Genomic DNA, 18,476 nt, shown 5'->3' with positions numbered 1-18,476 from the left:
GTACATGCTCAACACTTTTCTTAGTTTTCCTCCGTTCTGTCTCTGTCTTGACTTGGGCTCTAACCTTTTTGGAGTATGACTTGCCTTGGACTCGAACCTCTTTAGACTCAGTCTTGACTCGATCTCGACTGGTCCTGGTCTTGGATTTGTCTTGGACTCGACTAAGGTGGACTTGAAAGCATCTGCCGCTATAGCACCTCTTGAAATCGGGCAGTCAGGTTTACCTGCACAGCTCTCTCTCGCTGTCCTCGGTTACACTAGCCTCCCAGCATTTTTACTGTCAACTACTTTTTGGGGGGGAAATGATTTTACTAACTAAACTTGACAATGACATCATGCGTCGAAAAACATGCCCAAAATAAAAATATTTTTCAGTATTTCAACATTTTGACTGTGACTGGGTAATAATGTAGCAGATATAGAAAATTGAAATAATTTCGCAAATGCTTAACGGTTTGTGCTACTAAAATAGACCTCCGTTTCTTTTTCTTCGTGCAAAATGTTTCTTTCTTCTTTCATTATGCGGTGACATGACATGTTTTTGCTTAATACCGTTTATGCGGATCATCACTTTAACTCATTTAAGCATAAAAACTACAAGTCCCTACACGTCACGCAGTGGAACGGAAACTCGCAGTGGAGAAATTGGCGCTGATCTATCCGGCCCATCGCGACTCCTCTTCCTTTCGCGCCGGTAGCCGAAGAATCTAGCGTCCATGTGCGCAGCGCCCGGGACTTTATAGATCGCCGAGCCCAACGAATCCGAGCCATACCGCAACCTTGTCATGGATCTCAACACTCTGATCGAGGCCCTTCGGGGCACCATGGACGCAAATTTGCGTGAGGCCGCAGAGAGACAGTTGAACGAGGTAAAGTTATCTTGTGATGATGATGATGGTGGCGCTTCGGGCCTTGCGCACCATGATGACAGGAATGTCTTGACTTGGTTCAATAAAAAGTATATTTAACAGAGTTGGCTTGCGTAGACCCTTAAAGTAATTTTGTAATATAACTTGGTTAATTAATAACTGTGCAATATTGTTATAAAATATATACTTTAACGGGCGATAGCACTAGCTAGCAGCTCGTGTGAGTTAACTACGTCACCGAGATAAAAGCTAGTCCTAACGTGACAGTGTCGAAGGGACGATGGGGCACCTAAATGTAACATTACTATGCTTAGTTTAATAGTATAGCCAAACTTGTATTTGCTCTCATGTTTCTAACTACAATACTGATGTGAGTGAACATGTATAAGTTTTATTTCGAGTGCTAGCGCGTGTGATGCTAGGTGCTAGTCTCTCACGTGTCAACGTGATGCGGTTGAGGGTTGTTGTCATTTCACTCAGTTCAAGAACACTGACATCGGCCACAGATGATCGCATTAACATCAACCATATTGACAGATATTATCCTTTTAATCATTATTCTTATGTGGGAATACATTTTACAAGACTGCCACTAACTTGCAGGGGCCATATCTGTTAGCCAGTTGCGTCGGGTGTCCCCTGCTTTTGTTGTATTAACGTCACTCATGCTGTTGTGTGTAACGTACTATAATAAATACTCTTATACTGCCGTTATACGTCATATCGTGAACCTAGTTTGTTTATTGTGTTGTTTATATTTAATTGGTGTTTAGAGGTCCAGTGTTCCTGCCTGAAGTGTTTTTGGGAGCCTGTATTGTTGTCGCACCAACACATGAAGTCCCTTGGTGTATTAATTTAATTCAAATAAATTCATATTTTAACATGTCAATGTGTACATATCGTGTTTTATCTGTATCATTAAGAAATGTTTATAAGTTTGCCAGCCAGCTGAATGTATGGCTGCATTGCAAGAGTTTTGCATATGATGATAAAGTATGCTTGACTGTATTGACAGTAATGTATAGTTGTGTCAGGAAATGATTGTTGTTGTACTTTTGGGATCTGTTTGGTGTGTTTGAGTTGAGTTGTGCAGTGTTGTTGGTCATGGGTTTGATTTCAGGAAACAAATTGTATACTCTGAAACCAGAGTATGCTGCTTGTGTAGTTTTTTTTTCTCCAGGATTTTAATGAATACCATTATTTCTGTTTAAACAAAGTATTTGGCTTGTCAGTCTTACTCCCCGAAATATGAATAATGATTACGTATGAAATTATTATTATTAATAAATATTCAAACTTTTTTCAAAACCATTTCTGCCTTGAAAATAACATATGGTTAATTGTCAGGTTGATAGTGAGCTACATGCAAAACGGGTGGTTGTTCAGTTTATTTGATGTTGTGCGGTAATCCTTATATAGTAACTGTAGTTGTGTTGCTTCGGTAACGTGGGTGGACAATACCCAAGAAACCAGTCCGTAAAGCTTGCCTTACAGCTAATAAGTCTTTGTTGCTCATTGTTTAACACACCTGGGAAATGTTAAATCGTTAAACTTACTGAACTCTTTGTGAATAATGGTTAATGTCTATTGAGGAAATATTTGTGCAATGAATGGGCTAAAGAAGAGCTTGGCTGATGTCTGCCTTGGTTTCAAATGACACAGTCACCAAGTTGGCAGACCTCCAGGCCGCCCATGTGGAGAGCAGGCTTAGATTCCAGTGTGCTGACACTTTACAGGGGTCTAGATGGATGAAGAGCACTGCCACGTGTTTTCACAAATTTTAATCACAGCTGGAATTGCCACAATACGAGTTACACTGCATTTGACAATTTATTTATAGCAACGCATTGTTGAGATGACCATAAAATAGAGAAGCTTGATGCATCCTACTTGAATTGCCTACAGTGTACTTGTTTCTGCCGAAAGTAATGCTGACTTGTGCATTTTCCATGTTTATGGTCTGTGTTAAATGCTAGAGGTTACAAGTAGATGTTTATTTCTTAAAATGCAACAGGGGTTAGATAAGTTGTTTTATGCTGGTAATGGTTATTTTTGATTTGTGTTGAATTTTTGTAGTTTGTAATGACTCATCTTTTTCCTTTCAACAGGGCCATACCCAGGTCAACTTTGTGTCTACACTACTGCGGGTGACCATGTCCGATCAGTTGGATTTGCCCATACGGCAGGCAGGTACGTTGACGGTTCTAGGAATCCAGTGTTGGCCTCCTCCCCAGCATAAGCCAGTGTTTCTCAGAACGCTGTTGTCATATTTATGAAGTGTAAGGGGGTCTAATGCACTCAATCCTCCTCCTAATTGTCACATAATTACCATCCCCATCCTGCCTTCAGTTTCAAATGTCATATGTTAACACAGAGCAGAGATTCCACTTTGTGTTTGCGTGCAGCATTAACACTCAGGCTCAATGCCTATGAGGTGTTAAATCAATGTTGTTGTTTTAAGATTTGCTAAATTGTATCGTTCTAAAATGGATGAAATCATCAGTGGGTTGTCAGAATGAGTAGTCTTCATGAGTGGCGATAATATTATCACTGTGTGCATAGAACGCTTGTTACATGGGGAACAGTATGTTTAGCATTTTTTACCAAAAGTTTTGTCTTTGAAATGAGAGCCGCACATTTTTGCACAATAGCATTGTAACTTTAAATGGATTGTTTACCAAAAAATGGAAATTCTTTCATCATTTACTCATTTCTTTCCAAACCCGTATGACTTTCTTCTGCAAAAACACGACAGATAATTTGAGGAACTTTGGCAAACACACAACATTTGCCCTTATTGATTTCTTTTGTGTAGACACAAAACCACTGAGACTTCAAAAGATAATTTGTGTTCAACAAAAGAGTCAAACAGGTTTTTAATGACATGAGAGTGAAATAATAATGACAAAAGTTTTGTTTTTGTGTGAACCGTCCCTTTTAGGATTTTTTACATTTGTCGTAGAGTTTATTATTAGTTTTTAAAGACCGTTCGCATTTTGTCCATCACATGTTTGTGAAACTATACCGGTTTGATTATAATAAAGTTTGTAATGTTATGAACATAGATGTGGTTTTGTTGCATTCTCATGACAAGCAATTTTTTAATTGCTTTTTAAAGTCCTCTATTTTGATCAAAGTGGAAACGTTCATCTCATTCTGCATTTTTTGACCAGCCAGGCCCTTATTTAGTACAATACATATTACAGAAGAACTCCGTGCTCATAACTGAGGAGGAGCACTCACACATAGAAGGCACAAACTATTTGAAGAATGTACTGTGATGTAAAAAAAAACATGCCCAACTGTTATAGACTAAAATAGCACAGATGTATGATCTTTATGCGACTTACCCCTGCTTTTTACTGTTCAGGAAACCTGTAACTATGAACTGTCAAATGTCAAACCTCACTATGCAAAAATTTAAAGTATTAAAAGAGCCACCCGACTCACAGCTCCCTTCTTCTGTGGCCTTATGGGGTAGAAAAACAAGAATCCATTGTTGCGTACTTCACCATTTCAACAGATGCGTTAGGTCATCAGGATATTGTTTCAGACTGTTTCTTTAATGTTGTGTATAATATTGTAGGGTAGTTTGTTCATCGGTACATGGGATGGGGGATAAAGCGCAGGCAGCAAGGCTTGGCATTTGCATTTCATTTAACAGATGCTTCTTTCTTAAGTGACTTGCTACTAAGAGCATTTTACATTTCGTCTTGGCCAGTATGCAGTACATCGCATCTTAAACAACCCTGCTGCACATCATATTGTTAGATTTGTAATCGAGAGAATTGTTAATTCAGCAGCAGGCAGGATTACTCTCATCCGGACACACGAGCCAGTCTGTCAGCAGTCTGATGTCCGACCGTCTTGGATCAAACCAGTCCTTCTCACTGCTCACACGTTTCCAATAATTGGGATGAATGTCCGTGTTAGTGTTAGACTGCCACGACAGGAAGCGATGGAAGTTCCTGATGCTGAGTGTGCAGTTGTTGAGCTCTGAATGCATGAGGGTTTTTACTAAAGCTGTCTGAATGGAATTGAGAGAGACAAACTGCTCTCACACCTGCCTGGCTTTTCAACAAATGCACAGCTGCAGCGTGACTTTGACTCTTGACGTCAGGTGGGCATTCAAGCAAAGCCTGGTAACCTCAACCATTTTTTGTACACACTAGGCTAAGATTACAAAGCCATCGAGAGGAGTACAAAAATGTTAGGGTTATGCTAGGAATATGTATGTTGTGTGAAGAATTGAAATTCTCTGTATGATTTAAATACAGATTTACCAGCTGCATTTACCAAAATGTGCAGTATTGGACAATGTAGGAATTAAAATGGAAACAATATCAACTTTTTGATTTAATACTTGAAGTCCCACTGAAGAATAATTTTAGATAACCAATGACTTTTTGTTAACATCAGTCCAGCAAACTAGGATGCTTTGTGCCATTTACCATATAGAGAATAGTGAAAGTGTAAACAAGTAGAGTTTCATAAAACCGCTTTAGCATCAGTCATAATGTAGGGAATGGGATTCTTCTGATTCTAGAAAGCATTTAATTGGACAGAAAATTTGATGAGTAGCTAAAGTGCAGAGTGAGTGCGTTTACATGCACAGTATTACTCCGATTATGCTTAATAAGCTGATGACATGAAAGGTCATGTAAACGGTGTAAGCAAAACTCGCTCGGCAGAAGTAGATTTTGCCCATTATTCCGGCATAAAATTGTTGTATTGGCAGAAGTAAGGACTATGGAGCAAGGTCTTGTTGCCATACTTGCGTTTACTTTTGAACAGTTACAAACACTATGGTACTTAAATGCCCTATAAAACTGTTCTCGTTAGCATATTATTTGTTAATATATTATTAACATATTATTATTGACATAAAATAATAATTACAGACTAGGGATGCACCGATACCACTTTTTCCTTTCCGATTTCGATATCTGAATTCTGCGTATCTGCCTATTCCGATTCTGATCCGATACTAGCACTGTTTTTCATGATCAAAGTAGACTTGCATATTTTAACTTTTATTCCCAGAGGTGGATAGTTAAGCATGTTTACTTTCAAGTACATTTTAAAATATCTGTACTATATCAGAGTACTTTGGACAAAAAATGCTTTCCTACAGTATGAAGCACATCATACTTATTCCACTACAGTCCATAAATAAATGTTTTTTTTTTTACTTTAAATCCATGAGTACATTAAAATCTACCATTTTCCTTTACTTAAGTATTTTTACTTAAAAGTATGATTTTTTTTAAATGTAATTAAGTGCTGTATTAAACTTAAAAATACAAACAAAACAAAAATGTGGTCTCATAAAGCACAGATACTTACAAAATGTTTAACAAATAAATCTCTGTTTATTACACAAAGCTACCACAATATAAAAGTCTCCAAACTCGCTCATGCACATCCTGGACACAATTCAATTTTATTTTTATTTATGCTGTATCGCATAAAGCTATCAAGATACATGACATCGAATACAGTGCATGACAACGTTTATGGTAATTTCCTGATAGTTAATCCTTTATGAAGCTGTAGAGTAACATCCACGGGTATCGCAACGGATCGGACTGAAGAGAACCCGTCAGTCCGACACCCGATCCAGCAAAAAAGACCCGGATCGGCCCCAATTCCGATCCAGAGTATCGGATCGGTGCATCCCTATTACAGACTGATGTTCATGTTTCTATGTCCAGTCAGTAACTCGACAGATCCTTGGAAACAATGTTTTGTATTCATTCACTGTAGTAACATGAGGGTCTGGGTTAGAAACAACGCAGCAAAAAATTGCAAAGTAGAGATGGCCATCTTATTATGTAAAGTGTAAACAAAATGCTTTATTTTGAAACTAGGGCGGAACGTATTTGGCTGTGGTGGGCCACCATAGTCTAAGAATTGAATGGGAAACACTGCTCTTGCTCTTACCATGTGCTGTATGACTCTTGTTCAGGTGTGATCTACCTGAAGAACATGATAACACAGTACTGGAGTGAAGGGGAAAATGCAAACGCTGAAGTACCCTCTAGTAACATCCCAGAAGAGGACAGGCAGTTCATTCGAGATAACATAGTGGAAGCCATCATCCAATCCCCAGAGCGCATCAGGTAACACAAACACACACACACAGGGGAACTGGAGTCACATGTTCATTGCTTACTTTTGTCTTTTCACTTTCAATTAATAGAGTACAACTGACAACCTGCATTCACCACATGATCAAGCATGACTACCCTGGTAGATGGACTGCCATCGTGGACAAGATTGGCTTGTACCTGCAGTCTGATAACAGTGGCTGCTGGCTGGGCATCCTGATGTGCCTGTATCAGCTGGTGAAGATTTACGAGTAAGACAAACGCTTGCTTGTTTGCCCACAGTACAAATTTGTTTACCAAGTTTTTTAGGGTCAGATCTGTTTCTTTATACAGTATGTACTATATTTGGTGAACATTTGTGGCTAGGCGTTTGTGTGATGCCAAATGACAGCAGCAAGGACAGTGTTGTTTATGCCCATGTCATGCCACTGCAGTGCCAAATTCATGAGACAGGCACTTATATGTGCAACTAAATGCTAATAACTATCAGATAACACGAGAAGTCTTTCTTTAAAATTGTGGGTTTTATTGAAAAATGCATACAGGGACATTTTGACTAGGTTATGATGCCTAAATAAGTTATGACTTTTAACCTGATACAACATCGTTGGGTTTTATTGAAAGATATATATACAGGGAAATTGTTACACAATGTTAGTCAATATAAATGTTGACCAGGTTATGATGCCTAAATAAGTCATGACCTTTAACCTGATACAACACAGTTTTTACATGATCTCACACAATAGCTGTTGAAAGTCCACCTAAAAATGAAAAATCTGTCATCATTTACTCATACCTGTATACCTTTCTTTGTTCTGTTGAACACAAACAAGATACTTGGAAGAGTGTAAGGAATTTCTGGGACATCATTGACCACCAGAGTAAAAAGTATTGAATATACTTATGAAAATTAGATATTTTGAAGAATTTAGGGAAGCAAAAAGTTCTGGTGCACCTTTGACTATCATTTTAAATTTCTCATACTATGGTAGTCAATGGTGACCCAGAACTGTTTGATATTCCTCATTTTCCAGAACATCTTCTCATGTGTTCTACAGAATAAAGAAATTCATACAGGTTTGGAATAACATGAGGGTGAGTTAATGACGACAGAATTTTCAGTTTTAATCTAAGCACTTGACAAAATGACAAAAAAACGCATCTCATATTTCATCCGATTTGAGCTGATTGTGTAGACGAAACACTATTACAACACCATTTAGCAGATGTGAAGTCCTGATGTCGATCTGTGCTTTTATAAGATATAAGAAGCCTGAGGAGCGCCAGCCGTTGGTCGCTGCCATGCAGATCTTCATGCCCATGTTGAAGGAGCGTTTCATTCAGCTACTGCCAGACCCATCTGGCGATTCTGTCCTAGTGCAGAAACAGATCTTCAAGATCCTCTACGCTCTCTTTCAGGTATCATTACCACCGATGCCTCGATTATTGATAACTCTCTGTTTTTATAGAATAACAGCTTTCACTGTTCAGGTATGTTCATTTAATGGTCTGTTTTACAGTACAACCTCCCTCTAGAGCTGATCAATCGCCAGAACCTGACCGAGTGGATGGAGATTCTGAAGACAGTTGTGGATCGAGATGTACCTCCAGTAAGGATGCTTGGTTGACTTAATGCGTTGTGTTTAGTATGTCATAAGGTAATATGTTTAAGGATCGGATGATTGGCTGTGGGTGGACGGTGTGCGTAGTGTCCGTCTGCGTTTAGTGCCGTCCGCAATCTGTGTCTTACAGAATGTGTGACTGTTCTCACGCCACACTCGCAGCCACAGAATGACTGGAGATCATAGTACTGGCTCAGTGACGTCTACATGACCTTCCACCACTGACCAGCCTCCATATTCTCCTACAAAATCCCTTAACGTCAGCATTGATGTATTAAATCAGTCTTGTGTTTGGAATAATAAATATGTCTACAATGTGAACGTTTTAAAATGCAGTAAACAATCAGTTTTGCTGCCCTGATAGACGTTCAGACATACAGACTTTTAAAGTGCTTGCGGGGGATGTTTTGCAGGAGACCCTGCAGGTGGATGAAGACGAGAGGCCCGAGCTGCCCTGGTGGAAATGCAAGAAGTGGGCGCTCCACATCCTCGCCCGGCTCTTTGAGAGGTACAGCCAGAGGCATTTACATCACTTCCTCCCATGAGTACTAAAGAAAGAGCTCTCATGGCTGACTCACCACCCACTGAACCTCAGCCCACGCCGGGCAGTTAGTTATTTTCAGCGAAAGAGTTTGAACTTTACTGAGATTCTTGCATGTTTGTTGTGGTTGCTGACAGGTACGGCAGCCCTGGAAACACAACCAAAGAGTACACAGAGTTTGCAGAGCTTTTCCTCAAGGGTTACGCCGTTGCTGCACAGCAGGTACAGCGATATGTTAACGGGTAGTGGGTATGCTAACATGAGCAGAGAGAACTGACCACCTGTGTTCCTCTAGGTCCTGTTGAAGGTCTTGTATCAGTATAAGGAGAAGCAATACATGGCTCCAAGAGTCTTACAGCAGGCGCTTAATTACATCAACCAGGGAATCGCACACGCCGTTACTTGGAAAAACCTGAAGCCCCACATCCAAGTATGTCGACATTGATCTTGAGCAAGTTTTTGATGATATTAGCGTTAATCCCATCTCATCCAATCAGAATTTAATATGAACTTTCGATTCTATATCTTGTGTGTGTTTACAGGGAATCATTCAGGATGTAGTGTTCCCTCTCATGTGCTACACAGACAGCGACGAAGAACTCTGGCAGGAAGACCCGTACGAGTACATCCGCATGAAATTCGGTTAGAGCGACACCATCTTCATCTGGTTTATCGCCACAAAATGTCATCAGCTCGAAAGTCTTATAGATCTCATGGTTTCCCTCTTTACTTCTGCCTAGATGTGTTCGAAGACTTCATCTCACCGACCACAGCGGCACAGACGTTGCTCTTCACCGCATGCAACAAAAGGAAGGAGGTGGGTGTTTGGAAGACGCCATCTGGCACCATGAAGCCAGTGATGTAAACGGGTTTGGCTGAGTCTCACTGCCAACCTTCATGTATCCAATCAGCAGCCTTCAGTTCCCTCAAGAGATCTGTAGGAAAGCTGATGAGATCAGGCAGAAAAAGTTTGTTTTGCCATGGATGAGTTCATTCTTAGTTTTTTAATATTTTAGTTAGTTTTTATATTTTGACAATTTAATTGAAAACGTTTGTAGAATGGGATTGTTAAAACTCAAGCTTGTTGAACCTGTTAAGAAAGTCTCGATCGATTGGCTGTGGGTGGACGGTGTGCGTAGTGTCCGTCTGCGTTTAGTGCCGTCCACAGTCTGTGTCTTACAGATCGTGTGATTGTACTCACACTACACTCACAGCCACAGAATGACTGGAGATCATAGTACTGGCTCAGTGACGTCTACATGACCCTCTACCACTGACCAGCCTCCATAGTCTCCTACAAAGCCACCCAGCAGCCACCACCAGTGTGTCCTTGAGCAAGACACTTTACTCCACGTTGCTCCAGGGGGATTGTCCCTCTAAACAGTGCACTGTAAGTCGCTTTGGATAAAAGCGTCTGCCAAATGCCTAAATGTAAATGTAAAATGTACAAACCCCCACATGACGCGATTCGTAGGATGACCTGCTCTTTCAAGTCTTTTTTTTTTTTAATCTTGACTTTTTATCTTTCGCATTGTTTTATAACAGGTGTTGCAGAAGTCCATGGGCTTTTGTTATCAGATCCTCACAGATCCTGCTTCAGACCCACGGAAAAAAGACGGAGCTCTTCACATGATTGGCTCGCTCGCTGAGATTCTTCTGAAGGTGAATGGACTTGAATGACTATTGTTTTCAGTCTTGCCCAACAAAAAAAGTGTGTCTGGCATGTGCTACAGCAGATGAGATTTCTAATGGATTTTTTTCAAATAGATTTCCTGAATATAATGAGACGGTAGAAAAAATGAATATTTGCATATTTAAGTCATTCTTGTTTTGTTTTCCTGAACAGAGAAAGATCTACAAAGACCAGATGGAGTTCATGTTGCAGAACCATGTCTTCCCTCTGTTTCGCAGTGAGCTGGGTTACATGAGAGCCAGGGTGAGATTGAAGACATTTTAGGCATTAACCTTCTGTAGAAAAGCAAAGGTTCTCAATTGGTTTGGCACGGAAGTTTGGCCACACACCAATTACATTACTTATCCACCATCGTTTTACTTATTTATAGAAATCAAATCTATTTCAGTTGGACAATGTCCACTTTTGTTATAAAGTGAGATTTGTCTGATTTATATACATGAGGAGGTGCAGATATTAAGTGATGATGCCATGGAAAGAGCTATGGAACCCTTTTTGTGAGAATATAGAATGTTTTACGTGGTTTCAATGAGGCCCTTTAATCCTCAATGTCAGAGACAAATAGTAACATGCGTTTGTGTATATATTTATATATATGTATATGTTTTTATATTCGGTAGTAATTAAAAATATAATAAAATACAAATAAAAAATCTATAAATGGTTATTAATTTAGAAAAAAAATGTGTGTATGGGTTTATAAATACAAAATGAATATGCACAGTACACAGACATATATTATGTGAATGCAAGCGTTTATTCTGCATGCGATTATTTATTTATTTGACTGCCATTAATCTTACAAATTTACCTTAATGGATTTATTTTTTTAAATATATATAGTTTAACTCTTAAGGACTTTTATATTGTAATTGCAAATCAGCAAACATGCCACAGAAGTATAGCACTTCTCATATCATTGCCTCCCTAAAATGAATCCATTTTATACAAAGTTTATTTGGATAAAACCTGCTTCTAAATATCAAATGTAGAAGTTGTCATCTAGATTTACCTTCATCTTTTTTAATGCAGGTTTTAATTTATATTCTTCTACACTTCATTATACTGACTGAATTTGATTAATTTCCTGTATGATGCTGGCCGCATGCTGATAAACATGCGTTTTCCCTCTAGGCTTGCTGGGTGCTTCATTACTTCTGTGAGGTGAAGTTTAAGAATGACCAGAACCTACAGACGGCCCTGGAGCTCACACGCCACTGTCTTATTAATGACAATGAGATGCCAGTTAAAGTGGAGGCTGCTATCGCCCTCCAAGTCCTCATCAGTAATCAGGAGAAAGGTACCACTCGAATTTCATGAAAAAAAACATTTAATCTTGTCACTGATTGGATACGGCTAACTTTTTCTTTCTCTCCTCATCAGCAAAAGATTACATCACCCCCTTCATCCGGCCTGTGATGCAGGCCCTCCTCCAAATTGTACGCGAGACCGAGAACGATGACCTTACCAACGTCATTCAGAAAATGATTTGCGAGTACAGCGAGGAAGTGACCCCTATTGCCGTAGAGATGACCCAGCATTTGGTATGACCAAGCTATTCAATCCTCCTATAGAGTTATGATTCATCCAAAATAATTTGTATTGAGAGCTGTGAAGGTTCTTATAAGACACATTCATGTTAAACTCTGCTCTATCAGGCCATGACCTTCAACCAGGTGATCCAGACGGGACCTGATGAGGAAGGAGGCGATGATAAAGCAGTGACCGCCATGGGCATCCTCAACACCATTGACACGCTGTTGAGTGTAGTGGAGGACCATAAAGAAGTAAGAGATGGGCCATGTAAATGAGAGAATCAGGAGTTGTTCTCTCTTGCCTGTTGCGTGATGACTAAAATCTAGCCACCCACAACTAGAAAAAAACATTAAGTGATGCCAATTCTAAACAAAGTGCCTCAGGTTGGGAGTGGAGCTATCTTTTTATAGCTCTGTGGAAATCTGCTCTTATTAATGCAGGAGATGCTTTCTAACGAAAGATATTTCATGCAGTAGCTCCAGAAAGTATTGAAACACTTAAGTCTGCTACAGACTGTGCGATCTTATAATATCATGACGGGTCACACTGCGTTTCACGGATCTAATTAACTTGGAAACGACATGCATGTGCACTGCACGATGATGACACCTCCTGAATCTTAGGCTATGCCGCAAGTTATAAAACGTCATCAGGGTGCATAAATTGTAAACAAACACCGCAACATGAATCACACTTTGGCAGTTGTGCTTTTTATGTCTGCTGGGAAAAAAGAAGAGGTGGCAGCGGAAGAGAGCAATATTATTGTCAGTTTAACTCCTATTTACCTTGTATCGTTGATCAATACGTCATTTCATGTTGCATTTTTATTGTCCACTAAGTAGATGTAGATCGAACGATCAAACTAAATATCTGATAATGCCAGAATATGATAGCATGCTGTCTATGATCACAAGACCCTGACTATGGCTGTCTTTCAGTCTCTCTCATCGTACTACGTAGGACCAGCATTTAGGAGCAACGACCACAGAAGTCGCCACGGTTGTCATCTTTGGTGTGAGACAGCCCAAAATCGCACAGTCTGTAGCAGGCTTTTGGCCCAGTTTCACAGACCAGGCTTAAGACCAGTCACCAGACAAAAATGAATGTTAGAGCTGTCTTAACTTAAAATAAGTTGCCCTGACATATCCTAAAATACAGTGACATTGTTTTGTCTCAAGATTCTAACCGGTGATGATCTTTTATAAAGACGACTAAAATGTTCTTATTTAAATAAGGCATTGTCCTGACAAAAGATAAAACTTTTTCTGTGAAACCGGGTCTTAAAGTGACAGTTCGCACAAAAAAATGAAAATTCTGGCTCAAGCTGTTCCAAATCTGTGTAAATTTCTTTGTTCTGTTAAACACAAAAGATATTTGAAAGAATGTAGAAATGTAAAGCATTCTGGGGCACTTTTGACAGCCATTTTAATTTTTCCTACTATAGGAGTCAACGGTCGCCAGGAACTGTTAGGTTACAAGCATTCTTCCAAATATCTTTCTCTTTGCTCATCAGAAAAAAAAATTGGAACAACTCTAGGGTACATAAATGATGACAGAATTTCTGTTTTTGGGTGAACTGTCCCAAAAATGAAAATTCTGTCATAATTTACTCACCCGCAGGTTGTTTTAAACTTGTATACATTTCTTTGTACACAGATAAAGATATTTGGAAGAATGTTAAGCGATTTTCAGTTCTGAGACTTCATCCACTACCATAGTATGATTTTTTTTTTTTCTTCTGTTGAACACAATGAGATATTTTGAGGAATTTAGGGAAATAAACAGTTTTGGGGCATCCTTGACTACCATTACATTTTTCCTACTATCCAACATCATGATGTGCCTGAACTGAAAATTACTAACATTCTTCCAAATATCTTTGTTTATCAGAACAAACTAATTTATACATGTATATAATTACATGAGGGAGAGTAAATGATGACTTCATTTTTGGGTGAACTATCTCTTTAAGGCACATTTAAAATATATTGTGATTGAATTAGATCAGTTATCGAGTTATTACTTGGTTATTTACAAGCTTCGAAGCATTGTGTCTATCCAGGCAATAAACAAGACTTAATTTTATACGATATAAATATATATATGCAGGTCTGATTATACTGATTCTCACTCCTGATTGGTTGATTTCAGATCACCCAGCAGTTAGAAGGCATCTGTCTGCAGGTTATCGGCACAGTCCTGCAGCAGCACGTCCTAGGTTAGTTTCACACAATTTAACACTAATCACATGTACACGAGACCTTCTGAACATGTCTGACTTTGTTTACACTTTTGACAGAGTTTTATGAGGAGATCCTGTCTCTGGCTCACAGTCTGACGTGTCAGCAGGTGTCAGCACAGATGTGGCAGCTCCTTCCTCTGGTCTATGAAGTCTTCGAACAAGATGGATTTGACTATTTCACCGGTAACACACAATCTAAGCTTAAACTCAAATAATGTTGTGTGGAAACAAGCATGGTGGTAGTGTACTTATGGGGTATGTCATGCGTTACATGCTTTTATTTTAGATATGATGCCACTCCTCCACAACTACATCACAGTTGACACAGATACTCTACTGTCTGACACTAAATATCTTGAAATTATCTACAACATGTGTAAAAAGGTAATGTAAAGCCCCCCTTGAACACAAACATTTGTTAAAGAATTTGTAGGAATGTGAGTGAGAATATTTTCTCTTCAGATTTTGACAGGAGATCCGGGAGAGGACCCAGAATGCCACGCAGCCAAGCTGTTGGAGGTCGTCATTCTGCAGTGCAAAGGTCGTGGTATCGACCAGGTTGGTTTTCTGATCTTTGTGATCACACCATTTCTTTGAACTTTGGATTTTGGTAGGGGTGTAACGATACTTCGTAGTACTATATTTCGCAATGCTAAAATTTTACGATGCGCGTCGCAGTGAGATGGGGATAATTTACAATATGATGTTTAATTCTATTCGTTTTGTTGAGCGTTTAAGATGCTACCTACTTTGCGGCAGAGTGTCAAGTGTGCTAATCTCACATATGCGATAAAGAGAAGTCTCTGGGAGAAGGGGAAGCACAATGCACTATCTGTGTCTCCACGTGGTTTACAAAGCGTCTTATTTTCATTCACAATCGCCAGTAAAACACCGCAAACTTGAGCTGGACTCCTGGCGTGTCACTCATTACTAAGGCAAGCACAAATGTTTTTATATGCAAATGTTAATTTATCCGCTAATGTGAGCTGCTGCATCATGTGAAATGCAATGAAAAGTATGCCAAAAGAAACCAGTGCTGTTCTGATGAGAGAAGTGATGAAGTGAGTTGTACTGTACTTCAACTACGCAAATGACATACTTTCCTCACTCTTTATCAAGTCATTCAATCATTTAATGTAATGTAAATATGGAATATGTCTTTTGAAAGAACGAGATATTTCTCATTCATTACCGTCTAGGGCAAAGACAGTGCAGCTTCAACGATACGTGTAACAATGGCTTTCCAAAGAAGGCTCAGTTAAGCCTTAAAATTTTAAAGTTACTGAAATTGTTAATGTTTTGAAAATATTTTTTATTATTTATTTTGTTCAAAATATTGTGATGTGTATCGTATCGTGAACCCTGCATAGAGATATGTATCGAATCGTGAGCTTATTGTATCGTTACACACCTAGTTTTGGCCATTGGTAGGTTTTAAAAATGTGACGTCAATGACAAATAGTTGTTCAATCCAATTTTTTTAACCATCTGTAGCTTCTTATTATTTGACGTGGTGACTGAGATCTCCACACTTGACAAACTTGTATCACTTTCATACCTGCAGGTGGTGCCCTTGTTCGTTACGACTGCTCTGGAGCGTTTGACCCGTGAGGTGAAGACTAGCGAGCTGAGGACCATGTGTCTGCAGGTGGCCATCGGCGGGCTCTATTACAGCCCTCCACTGCTACTCAACACACTGGAGAACCTGCGCTTCCCCAACAACACTGAGCCGATAACTAACCACTTCATGTCGCAGTGGCTCAAAGATATCGACTGCTTCCTTGGGTACACATACCCTTTCCTCTGCAGCATGCTCTTATAAACATCATTCATCTATTCTGTATGTAAACCAGATTGTTGCGCTTGATGTTGCAGGCTCCATGATCGTAAGATGTGCGTGTTGGGACTGTGCGCTCTCATGGACCTAGAACAGCGGCCACAAGCTGTCAATCAAGTAGCAGGTCAACTTGTCCCCGCTGCCATCCTCCTGTTTAACGGCCTGAAGAGAGCCTACGCCTGCAGGGCCGAGCATGAGAATGACGAAGAGGACGATGATGAACACGGAGGGGAGGAAGAGGATAACAGTAAACAAGCTTTTGCTCGTTTGACTTAGATTTTTAGATATTATGGATGTTATGATGAGGATTTTTTTCTCTTTTCCGATTTTGTTTGTGCAGCCGAGTTGGGCAGTGACGAAGATGATATCGATGAAGAAGGCCAGGAATATCTTGAAATGCTGGCGAAACAAGCAGGAGAGGATGGCGACGATGAAGACTGGGAGGAAGATGATGCAGAGGAGACTGCTCTTGAGGGCTACACGACCACAGTGGACGATGAAGACAACATCGTTGATGAATACCATATCTTCAAAGTCATATTACAGAGTGAGTTTTGCTTAAAACGCGTTTCCAAAAATATATATGTAAAAGAATGTTGAGCTGATTTGGATCGGCCCTCTTCTCTGCAGATATCCAAGCCCGTGACCCAGCATGGTACCAGGTACTCACGCAATGTCTCGATGAGGAACAAAGAAAACAACTTCAGGACATTGCAACGCTTGCAGATCAACGACAAGCAGCACACGGTGAGGCCGAAATATTGCTTATCCTTGTGCGGGATCTCTAAAAACTTTGCTAGTTTTACAATTATGCAAACCACAAACTGTCTGGCTTCTTTCAAATCATGCCATTCGTTTCTGATTGCTTCCAGAATCAAAGATGATCGAGAAGCACGGAGGATACAAGTTCACGGTTCCAGTGGTGCCGAGCAATTTCAATTTCGGCGGCAGCGCCCCAGGAATGAATTGAGTCCTTTCTCCCCTTCCCCTTTCTAACCGTGACTGACTGTAGTGAATGGAAATGCGTGTGTTGCTCCCTGACGTAGTGGTTCTACTCTCTCACTCTTCAATCCGACTATCAAATTGAACAGCACCAGAAGAGGTGGGAAGGCAACCAAACGCAACTGATGCCTGGGAAAACAAACAGAGAACTCGAACGCTAAGCAAGTGGGGGGAAAATACGGCTGTGAACTATGTCGTCTTATGGGATCCAACAATAAGAGGGAAACTGTAACAGCGGCTCGCAGTCACATACTATGGGGGCTAAGGAATTGAAATTGAGACTTCTCGTCAAATCATTGTCACTGTACGGGCCGGAAGGCCCTCAAGGTTATACCTCTGGCAGTAGTGTGTCAACGTTTTTCTTCATTGACAAAAAATAATCAGATCTCATGATATTGTACATACTAGCCCAGGCCACTTGATTTTTAAGTTGCCTGGTCAGACAACCAGAGGCGTTTGTAAGGTGTCAACATGTGTATTCAAATGTAGCATATTGGATACTTGTCATAGCACTATGTGATGCCTGATCTCTGTAAATTAATGACTAGCACTTTCATATTGTTCAGGTCTCTTAGCCTTCTGTATCAGACTGCAAATTTTTTTAACTCTGTTGAAAACTATTTAAGAATTTGGAACCTTGTTACCCAAGCGGTGACGTCTATAAGGGTTGGTGTTGAGAGGGCTTCAGTTATAGTGTGTGTGGCAATCAATTGCTTCTTGTAATGATTGTTTTAGGCTCCAAAAGAAAATGCACTTGGTGTTCGATTTGGATAAAGACATTGTAACAAGCACTGAAGTCATTTAAATAATTCGTTGGAGCATGAATACAGGCAGTCTCAAGCATTTGGTTGATGAATGGATGAACCATCAGTATACACAACATTAAAAACAATGGCTTTAAATCTTTTTTTTGTGCTTGTATCACCTGAACATAAATTCCATTGTCAGGGCCAACAAATCTCCTTTTCTATAGTTTCGCAATCTCACGTAAGCAGCGATTATTTGGTCAAATTATAGTGTA

The 18,476-nt window shown here is 39.8% G+C and overlaps 1 protein-coding gene and 2 non-coding genes across 3 annotated transcripts; all 3 read left to right on the top strand.

Annotated features, from left to right (window-relative positions):
- The first annotated feature begins 664 nt into the window (after positions 1–664).
- ipo7 (importin 7) lies at positions 665–18,361 on the top strand. Its single transcript, XM_056744431.1, has 25 exons — positions 665–869; positions 2,978–3,059; positions 6,838–6,991; positions 7,072–7,230; positions 8,245–8,401; positions 8,503–8,592; positions 9,018–9,112; positions 9,283–9,367; positions 9,441–9,575; positions 9,688–9,787; positions 9,886–9,962; positions 10,691–10,807; positions 10,992–11,081; positions 11,973–12,138; positions 12,222–12,382; positions 12,497–12,625; positions 14,526–14,592; positions 14,674–14,799; positions 14,903–15,000; positions 15,079–15,174; positions 16,181–16,401; positions 16,492–16,700; positions 16,794–17,000; positions 17,084–17,200; positions 17,326–18,361. Exons 1-25 carry the CDS (start codon positions 786–788, stop codon positions 17,421–17,423), a joined length of 3,120 nt encoding a protein of 1,039 aa, XP_056600409.1. The 5' UTR covers positions 665–785; the 3' UTR covers positions 17,424–18,361.
- On the top strand, positions 8,674–8,854 carry LOC130432014 (small nucleolar RNA SNORA23). Its single transcript, XR_008908388.1, has one exon. It is a non-coding gene; the product is annotated as a small nucleolar RNA SNORA23 (small nucleolar RNA).
- Positions 10,267–10,447, top strand: LOC130432007 (small nucleolar RNA SNORA23). The gene has a single exon (XR_008908387.1). It is a non-coding gene; the product is annotated as a small nucleolar RNA SNORA23 (small nucleolar RNA).
- Positions 18,362–18,476: the final 115 nt, after the last annotated feature.

Source organism: Triplophysa dalaica, chromosome 1, assembly GCF_015846415.1.
Source record: "Triplophysa dalaica isolate WHDGS20190420 chromosome 1, ASM1584641v1, whole genome shotgun sequence".
Taxonomy (NCBI): Eukaryota; Metazoa; Chordata; class Actinopteri; order Cypriniformes; family Nemacheilidae; genus Triplophysa; species Triplophysa dalaica.
This window is presented reverse-complemented; position numbering and strand designations above follow the sequence as displayed.